Source organism: Athene cunicularia (assembly GCF_003259725.1).
Source record: "Athene cunicularia isolate RWA chromosome 5 unlocalized genomic scaffold, athCun1 chr5_part3, whole genome shotgun sequence".
Classification (NCBI taxonomy): Eukaryota; Metazoa; Chordata; class Aves; order Strigiformes; family Strigidae; genus Athene; species Athene cunicularia.
The window spans coordinates 7,754,768-7,764,503 of record NW_020799103.1 but is presented as its reverse complement, the minus strand read 5'-3'; the positions used below and the strand labels follow the sequence as shown (position 1 = coordinate 7,764,503).

At 39.2% G+C, this 9,736-nt stretch overlaps 1 protein-coding gene across 1 annotated transcript in view; it reads right to left on the bottom strand.

The window, feature by feature from the left end:
• Positions 1-2,754: 2,754 nt before the first annotated feature.
• The window catches only part of E2F8 (E2F transcription factor 8), a 17,353-nt gene continuing 10,371 nt past the window's right edge, over positions 2,755-9,736 (bottom strand). The window contains exons 6-13 of the mRNA XM_026850694.1: positions 8,869-9,006; positions 8,350-8,559; positions 7,418-7,502; positions 6,623-7,145; positions 5,399-5,617; positions 4,466-4,595; positions 4,011-4,327; positions 2,755-3,302 (exon numbers count right to left, since the gene is read on the bottom strand). Of these exons, the coding sequence (XP_026706495.1) occupies positions 3,129-3,302; positions 4,011-4,327; positions 4,466-4,595; positions 5,399-5,617; positions 6,623-7,145; positions 7,418-7,502; positions 8,350-8,559; positions 8,869-9,006 (1,796 nt within the window). The 3' untranslated portion in view covers positions 2,755-3,128. The remainder of the gene's footprint in view (positions 3,303-4,010; positions 4,328-4,465; positions 4,596-5,398; positions 5,618-6,622; positions 7,146-7,417; positions 7,503-8,349; positions 8,560-8,868; positions 9,007-9,736) is intronic.

The following is a 9,736-nucleotide window of genomic DNA, read 5'->3' as shown; positions in this document are numbered from 1 at the left end:
ATCTCATCTAAATCTCCCCTCTTTCATTTTAAAAAAGTTACCCCTCATCCTATCCCTACAACCACTGATAGAGTCCCTCCCTCCTTTCCTGTAGCCTCTTTAAGTCCTGGAAGGCTGGAGCCTTCTCTTTTCTGGGCTGAACACCCCCAACTCTCTCAGCCTGTCCTCATAAGGGTCCTTGCTGTGAAGTTGGAGAACTACCTTTTCCTGAGCCAGAGAGCTGGACTCCGTCTCTTCTTGGTCCTCCCCAGATAGTTAAGGGAACTCTGCTGCCTGTATCACATAAGGCTAAAAGCAGAGGTGACAGTGCGGTGTACATGGTATGAATGTTTCTTGTAAAATGGCAGTGAGGAGGGAGTGGGATGGGACCGAGCTCACTGTTGGGGTACAGGGAAAGTGCTAAGAAACTTGTAACTGCTTTGTTTGCACACTTAGTGATTTATAGGTTAGGACGTTTGAAGGAACTGCATCTTCACTGATCGTCACTCGCATTGTGTAGGTTGTGTACTTGGATTTGCACCGTAATAAACTGCAGGGAAATCTGTGGGAGAAGATTTTGCCCCAAAATGTCAGTAAGTATTTTTCTTTTGAGACTGTCAGAATTTAAGGGGAAAAGGCAGGGAACAACCTTTAGTTTCCTGGTATTGGCTGTAGCTTCATTTCTGTGCTGCCCCAGATACTGGGTGCTGCTGAGGGAATCGAGTCTTGTTGAGAGGCTCTTTACAGCTCAAAGGAGCAGTTGGAGCCACATGGTTAGTTGGCATTTCATATAATCCCTGGTCCACTGTGGCTATCAGGACCTGAGACTGGAAGAACAGACTTGAAATACGCAGCTGGAGTGTAATATATGCATGAATGTTTATATTCCTGGTGGAGTGGGAATGCGGCGTTTTCTATAAATCAAAAGTAGGGATTAAAAACCAGTGCTTTGGAGAGTTGGAACATGGCGCGTCAAAAGCAAAGCGAGCCCAGGGATCAAAGTGACCTTCCTAAAGCTGGGCAGCAGAGCAGGTCGGGTACTCAGGTCATGCTCGAGGGCAGGTGAGGCAGGTGGGAAGGGCAGTGAGCTCAGCTAGTCAGCAAAATGCAGCACTTCTGGGGAATAGGATCCTTTGAGCAGAGGTGCAGTAGTTCTTCAGCTGGAAAAATGAACAAGGACAAAGTGCTAGGTGTTATACAGCCTGTGTGAAAGAGGAAGCGACTGTCTTTTGACAGGAGCCAAGGGACACCAGGCAGCAAATTGGAATATACGTGAAGCTTTCCAGAATAGAGCACGGTTTGTGAGAAGACCATTTCTCCAAGCCTAATTACTGTAGTTTCTGTCAACTGTGGTGTCTGGAAATGAAAGGTTTGAGGTTTGTTTCCTTTTAGTAATGCAAGTTTCTGTAAGGCTTTGCTTTTGTACTTCTAGAATTAAATTGATAGTATGTATAAGGAAGATCAATCCACTTTGGAGAAGAAAAAATAATCTACTCACTGCTGCAGTGAGAATTCCTCCATTTTCTAGCTTTTCTTTTTTTCCTCCTGTCATGTAGGAAGATTTGAAGTCATCCTGTTCTGGTGGGTGCATTTTGTATTATAATTGTGCATTATTAAAGAGCAAATGAGTTAGTTTTACTGTGTTGGCTGTTTCAGCTATGCTTTTTTACCCAGTCCAAGCCTGAATCTTGGGCCTTGCTAGCATTTCTCCTGTCCTAATTTGGACAACCAGGCACATATCAGGTGGGAAGGCAGATACACTGTATTTTCCTCTTTTAGTTATTCCTTGTCATGAGTGTGAGGTGTAGGTTTTATTTTCCTTCCTTCAGCATAGAAGACTGAGCTGTATGTATTTAAATTCAGTTGGTTTAAATGAACCTGATTGATACAGAATTGCAAGAGGGAGAAACAGCAACTGGAAGCTGACCTTGACCTTGGCTGGAAAGGAGAAACTCACCCTACAGCCTCTGTGGGGTGTGGGTGTGTCCCACAGACAGGGGGCTCCCCCCATCGAGGAGCCAGACCTTCTGCTGTTTGCGACAGTGAAGAGTTAGTGCTTCAGTAACTGCAGGTGGGATTTCTGCCACATACCCATTTGGACAGCTACAGAACCTCAGGTCAAATGTTATGGAAACTTTCTCTTAGGCTTGAGGCCTCTCCAGTGGCAAGAGAGCCTCTAGAACGTGTATAGCATAGCACAGGCTTGGCTCAAACTCTGAGATTAACAGTAGAGAGGCAAGGCAAGGAGCGCTCATCTTCAAATCTTACTAGTTTAGTTTAAGGCCCAAACTGTGTAAATTCTCAGTTCTGTGATATCTGGACTGCACTTTCCAGACTAAAGATACTATGAATGCTAATTGATAATGATCAAGATACTCTGAATGCCAAACCTCACAACTGTATGTTCTCTAATGGTTGTTACTAGCAGATGTCACCTCCAGCGATAGAGTTCAGAAGCCGGATTGAGTTACTTAAATCCCTTTCTGATCAAATACCATTTTCCCTTTCTTCAAAAGGGAGACACCCCCATCTGACAAAAAAGAATGAAGAAATGCCAGTGAATATACAATGTATTACTTAACTCAGGTAAGTTTAATTTGATCCAAAAATAAGTCAGAATTTGAGTTTGATGTAAGTTTAATCTGAAAAAAAATTGATTTAAAAATACAGTATAAATAATTCTTAACTTATATAAAACGAATAAGAAATTTTTTTTTTCTAACTTTACAAAAGAGCATTATTGAACATAGGAGCAAGACATTTTAACTATGGCCTTTTTGTTAAGACATAAAATATATACACACTCACAGTACTTTTCTTTGTGCAAAATATGTACTGACTGATAGACTGTACCTTTCTGTACAAAGACAATTTCATCTTACTTTGCATAGCAGAAAAGCAACACAAAAAACCACTAGATACATAACTTTTTTGCTATAATACTTCAGGTGAGCCTTTTGGAAAAATTATTAGACATTAACTTTCTCATTGAGGACCAGTTTTAATTCTAAAGAGTTAAAGCTATTCCAGTATTGAGGTCTTGCCGATACATATCCAAAACCCAGTGTCCATCATACAATCTAAGATCTGTGCAGTGTGTTACCAGTAATTATGTCTGCTAACACATTCAGTAATTTCATATCCCAGAATTAATCTTCTGACACTTCAAGTTTTCGCTGAGGAATATACAGAGTTCCTTGAGAGGTTCTGTTGGTACCATCTGAATTTGCAGATAGTGAAGATACTGTGTTTGGCCCTCCTGGTGTGCGGAAAAAGTTTTCTGTAACTATCTGGGACTCTTGGGATTCCTTTGGAACGGAAGGCTAAAGAGAGGAGAGAAAATTACTTTCATTTAAGGGAAGAAAAAAAATGAATTCTAGTTTTCCATTTCTGCAGGATGTTAGCAAACTCATTTTTTGCCTGAAATGTAAAAACTTAACTTTTTACTGAGAAGAATACACCTGTATTCCTTGATATATCTATAAATATATATATAAAATAGTAAAATAAAAATATGGTTTCTCCAATCCCTTCCTAACTCCTTTTTTAATACAATCTTAGGCAATACAGCATTATACAAAATACAAAGTTCCCATGGAAAAAAATATTCTTTTGAAATTCTCTACAAACATATCCCATTAAAAAAAGCTGACTTTAAATGTAAGAACTTGAGAGTAGATTAGGAGAGTAGTAAGAAAGAAAGAAAAAGTAACAACTGGACAACTTGTTAATCAGTGTCCTCTCTGATTCAAAATCCTCCCTCTAAACCAGTTGTGTGTCTCTTCACATCTTGTCATCTTCCAGCTGTCTCCACTTCCACAACAATGATACTTGTTCTTCCTTTCTAACCTCTCAGTTTTACTGTACTTCTGCTGGCATTCACTGCCAGCTCTTTTTGGGCAGTGCTGATTTTAAAAGATCAAAATAATGTCTGTTTAAATAAACATTTTACCAGCTTTAAGGGAATTACTGCACTGTTCCTCCCAGTCAACCCACCACAGTCAAGAAGTTGCAATATACTTTTACTTTACCTTCTCTTCTTGCAAGTTCCTGTTTTCTGAGCTATGGCTAACATTTTCTGGTTGTGAAGAGACTGGCACGTGCTGAAGTACAGGATTTGCAGGAACTTGCACACCAGCAGATATTAGTCCTACGTGTTGCAGGGCAAAGTTTAGAACTGAAGAACTTGGATTTTGGGTAGAACTGGTATTGCCTGAATTGAGGCAGGTGTTGCTCAGTACAGGTGCAGCACCTATAGAAGTTGGTGACAGCATTATATTCAAGGGTGTTATATGAAAAGCAGGAATGTTAACTGCTTTCAGTTCAGATGCTGTCACTGGAATGACACCTGAAATAGAAAAATCAAGTGTTGAAGGAGATAAAAAAATTGAGACTCAAGCCATTGCGTTGTGATTTCATTACCTCGGTAGGATGAATCTGGCTCGCTATCCCTTAAGCCTGTGTGCCTATTTTATTTAATACTCACCAGCAATGGGGGAGCTGTAAGTAGTGTGCTGTAATGAACATATCCCAGCTTTCTCTTTATTAGAAAAGCCTGCCTTGTTGCCATGGGTGCACTGAGTAAGAGGAATAAGATAGCCAGATGGAAAAAAAGTCTGAAAGAGAAAACAATACACATTTACCCCAAAGTAATAAACAAAAAAAGAAGTTTTTCTCTGAAGTTGCATCCCCCTTGCCTTGTTCCTATTCTTTATCCTCCATATCACCAGGATCCTTTATTTCATGTCTGTACTACCTGCTGGCTAAAATTAGACACAACTGACTCAAGGACACACTCTTTAAAGTAAGATTGCACAGAAGTCAGCTGGCTCCATTTCCAGCTGATAGCCTCCTCAGCAAGGAACTAGAAGTGTACCTGGAATTACACAGTGCAATTAAACTAGACAAAAGAGAAATCCTGATACCAAATACATTTTTTTTTTTTCTTCCCCAGAAGAAACATCTGGGCCCAGTAATGATCATGTCACCACATTCTTAGGTTGTGTTTTTCATATCTTTATTCAGGTTCCCTAGAGTAGCAAGTCTTAACTGCAGAATGCCAAATTTTGTCCATAAAGAGTTTCATGTGATTCTGTTTCAAAGTATTTGAAAATAAATATACATAAAAGGACTGGGGAGGTAAAGGAACTCAACAATGCCTTCACCAACTGAGTCTTAGTTGTGATCTTCATCCCAATCAAATCCTGAAGGTCACTTCATGTCCTATTTGTGTACTTAATGCAGAAATTCAAGTCCTATATTCCTATGAAATAGGGTTTTAAAAGGACACTAAAAAGAATCAAATCAAAGACAATCTATGTCTGTGTAATTCATTATAGTTTTGTTTCTTTTGCCAAGACTACAAGTGGTGTTTTCTCAGGTGATGGCAAGATGTGCTGCGGTGTCTGACAAAGCTCACCTCATGAGCAGGAATGGCAAATGCTACAGGTATGTCTTGTTTAGTTTTGATTTTGTCCTCATTTTCTGGAATATCTTCTCTTTTACATTGGTCATAGCAACCTGCTGTGTTTTGCTCTAACGTTTTGGTTTTGTTCTGTCTGTCTTCCTGGGAATTGTCCATTTCATGATTCATTTGTGAGCTACTGGAAGGTGGTCTTTCGTTTTTAATGGATTCCCCCTTTAAAAAAAGTACATACAAAAACAAGGACAGGCATTGTAAGACTTAACATTTGCAATTACAGGTCTGCAATGGTATTTATGCATCTTAAAAATTAGGAAAGCAAGGTTTCTCCCTTCTCCTTATTCCCAGGTCAGTAAGATGAGTTCTATGTTATCCCCTCTTGCTCCTTCACAGCTAGTGAATGTTTGGCACCACGTGTTGTCACAAAACATTGATAACATTTCATGACTGTTTTGGCAAGCACAATTTAAAAGCAGCCTAATAGTTTAGAGACGCTTAAACATTCAGTGGCCGAGGAGTAGAAAGCAATCCAGACCCAGTTTCTCTACGCATCAAGTGTTATCTGAACCTCTTACTTTCTTCATGTGCTGTGTTGTTATGCCTACAGCAATCCAGCATTAACAGTGTACAATATTGGATAGAAATATTTAGAAGGTATCAGGATTTTGGGACATTTCCTGTCCAATGACTTCTATGTGTCCTCTCTCCCTCCTAATACCTCTGAAACCAAGAATGAATGAATGCCAGCAAGATGAGCTACCTGAACTGCTCCAGAATCATTGTGTAAATAGGTAAGTCTTGACATAATGTTTTGGGAGTTGTTTTATTTTAACTAACATCTGTACACTTTGACATATCTTCTTGGAAATAAATATTTGGAGGGGAAAATGAGTGAAACAAGGAGGAAAAATACAGCCTGCTCCTGGGGTGGCCTTTCAAAGATGTGTTATACTGCAAGCTATATATTCTGCCCGAAGCTTGGCAAATACCAGCAAGATTATGTGATATTTGAGGTCTATAGCGATAGATATATGTGTATGTAAACAAACTAAAACCAGCCCCCCAAACATCAGCAAGCAAAGCACACAAACATTATCCCTTCGAGCGTAATGTTAATCAGAATGCCCACACACACTGATAGGCTCCTAAATCACTTTGAAAATGAGTAGGTGGCAACATCATTAAGCTATAAAGTAGCATTTTTTAAATAATTTAACTTACCAGAGAAGAATCAAGGCTTTCCCCATCACTTCTACATCTTTTAATCAAATTGCTGTCTTGTAATGCTTGTGATCTTTTCAGGCACTGCTGTGATGAAGTTTCTGATTTTGTAGTCGGTCTTTCTTTAGCTGTGAAGGCCTTGGTTGGAACATCTGTAGCTATCTGACTGTCCCCTTCCGCAGTGGTTATTCTATTTAATACTTTTGAATTAGTACTCTTTATTTCAGTTACATTAGCACACGGTAGAGGCTGCAACATGAAGCTTGGGCTGTATGTTGTCACAGTGTGGGCTTGGGAAGGGTGCAGATATATTGCATATGAAACACCAGAAGGAGTCTGAGGTAGCATTACTGGTGAGACTGGACTGTGGCTCAGAGGACCGGCACCCAGGGGCTGGGTGAGAGCTGGCTGCTGAGAGGGTGCTGCAGTGCAAGGAAGGTCAGGCTTGGGGACTACCTCTGGGGAGAACAGGTTACTTTCCAAAGCAGATCCTGACAATTTCATTTTCATCTCTTTCACTTTCCTTAAAAAAACCACAAAACAAACAAACAAGCCCAAACATATCTTAATACCTTTGTGCAGAAATGAATGCCCTGACAAATTATCTTCTGCGATTTGAAACATAAATTTGTACTTCTCAATCCACTAAACAGAAAATAACTGAAAAAAAACAGTCTGCAGTATCAGGGGTTACCATTTTTTGCAGACTATTGCCCAACTCAAACTGAGCAGAGCTTTACTTTAATGACCAATGACAAAATAAAGCTTCTCACCTTAACACTTGTGCAAACTTACTTTGATTGTCCTTCCAGCTGATGTTTAGCCATTGGTGGAACCTGAGCCATTTTACTTGGGAAAGCTAATAAATTTTGATCAGTGCCTGGTTGGAGGGGGAAAACAAAACATGACTTAGCGCATCAAACATAGAATTTAAATTTTGTCTTGAGGAGATGGCTTTATTTAATGTGGCATACACATTTAATGAGAAGACACTAAGACTGCATGGTACCCTCAAACTGCAGCACAGACTTGATTTGATTAACGGGATGGCAGCTTACATCAAACAAACTTTAAAGCCTCATCTCCATTTTTTTTTTTACCTCCAAAGAGGCTACTTAACAAGAACGTGAACATTGCTAGGTAATTTTCCAGCAATTTTACAGAATATAGAACTGCTTAGATAGTATGATCTAAAGCACATTTCCCACAACCAAGGTAAAGCAGTTCCTGGAGGAAGATGCAATATCCAGAGAATCAGCTGTCCCACACAGCTGTCCCAGTAAGACAAAGTCAAGATAGTGATATGTAAAAAAGGGATTTAATATTCTTCTTAAACCTGAAATGGTAATATGTGACTTCTTCTGTATTTGATGTGAAAGAGGAGGCTAGAGTTCCCTACAGTGGGCTGAATTTGGTCCAGATCTCAATGAATATATTTATTTTTTGTTGTGACTGGAAAGAGCTTCTACTAATTGAAGATCTTATGCACTGATCACAGATCAGTTTAGCTTTGTTTTCACTATCAATTTTGTAAGGCCTCAATTTACAAGCAACATGCATTTTCCTCAACTTGTCTATTTTTGACGTTTCTTAAGTTTAAGTAGGCGTACCCACACATCTGCATGTCCTATAAGAAGGTGGTAAGACTGAATATTTAATGCAAAACTACATCTGAGTTAAAAACATACTCAGAAAAAGATACAGAAATATATTTTCCAGCTACTTACTTGCACTTATTTTAACTGGACTGGTCGGAGCAGACTGGATCTTTCTTCTGTCATTTTCTATACTTCTAACTAACTTTATTAGAGAAGGATGCCGAGTGAAGTTTTGCTTTCCTCTTGAAGGAAAAAGGTTTTTTGAGCACTGCTCTTTGGAAGGTATGGTTTCTGACATAGGTGGGGGACAGGTTGTAGAAGTTGTTTCAGGTTTTGGATCTAAAAAGCAGAAAAAAAACACAAAGAGTAAATACATGTATGCAGATTCAGTAATTAAAAGCAATTATCTGAACCTGGTTTATAATTACTGAAGTACTAGCAGCAGCAAAAATGGAGATGCAAGAGTCAGTATGAGTACATTCACTCTGTGGAAATACATATGGGCCTTCTGTGCTGGCAAGGACCAAGGACAGTGACTAGTAAAGACTTTCTGCTTAGTTTACTGTTTTTCGGTCAAAAAAAAAAATCTAGCAGAGATAAAGAATCAAAATCATCAGGAGAACAAAAGGAAATGACACATACACCTACCCTGACTATCTGTCAAGACCTCAGGTCCTGTCCACTTGAATGCTGGTTTTCTACCTCTCTCCTCTGCAACATGAACTTTCTTGATAAGCCCAAGGCTGCTGAGAACATTTGCTATGTCATAAAGTCTCCTAATTTTGGCTGAAATAAAATAAACACATGTGAAGTAGAACAATTCTTATGAACAAGTTAACATACATCAGATTAGAAATGTTGTAAGGCCCTTTTAGCAGCTAAAAGCAAAAAAACCTTTTAATTTTTTTACAAGAACAATTTTGTGGAACAGGCATTTATACTGTGAAATAACATAGCACAATATAAAGTTTATATGTAAAACAGAATGACATAGATATGGATCTAAACAAGAAAATACTGCTTATTATGCTAAATATAGAAAAACACCTTGCCAAACAAGTTCAGTTCTGTGCAATGACCAAACCTATACAAATTCTGTAGTGAGAATAAGTAGCTTAAAAGGCAGGTACACGTATGCAACAGCAGACATGGTAACCAGAGAGAAGAGATGCACTAAAATCCAACAGGATAATCATCCTGCATGTTCTTATCTGTTTTCAGGTTGTGCTATTAGGGAAGAGTTTTAGGCAGCAGTCAAATTACAACTGACTCCTGGGCCACAGAGTGCGTGTGCTTAGCCCAGAGCTTCTGCTACTGAAAAGTTAAAGTCTAGCAAGTTATGGAACTTGGGACTGTGCTTCTTCACCAAGAACACAGTAAAACAGGTGATAACCTGAAATACAGACACATAGACAGAATGCCCCCAAACTGCTTTTATTGCAAGAGAGACTTTAGAGAGGAAGAAGGAGGAATGAAAACAAACCAACCTCCCTTACTGACTACCCACCCACCCACC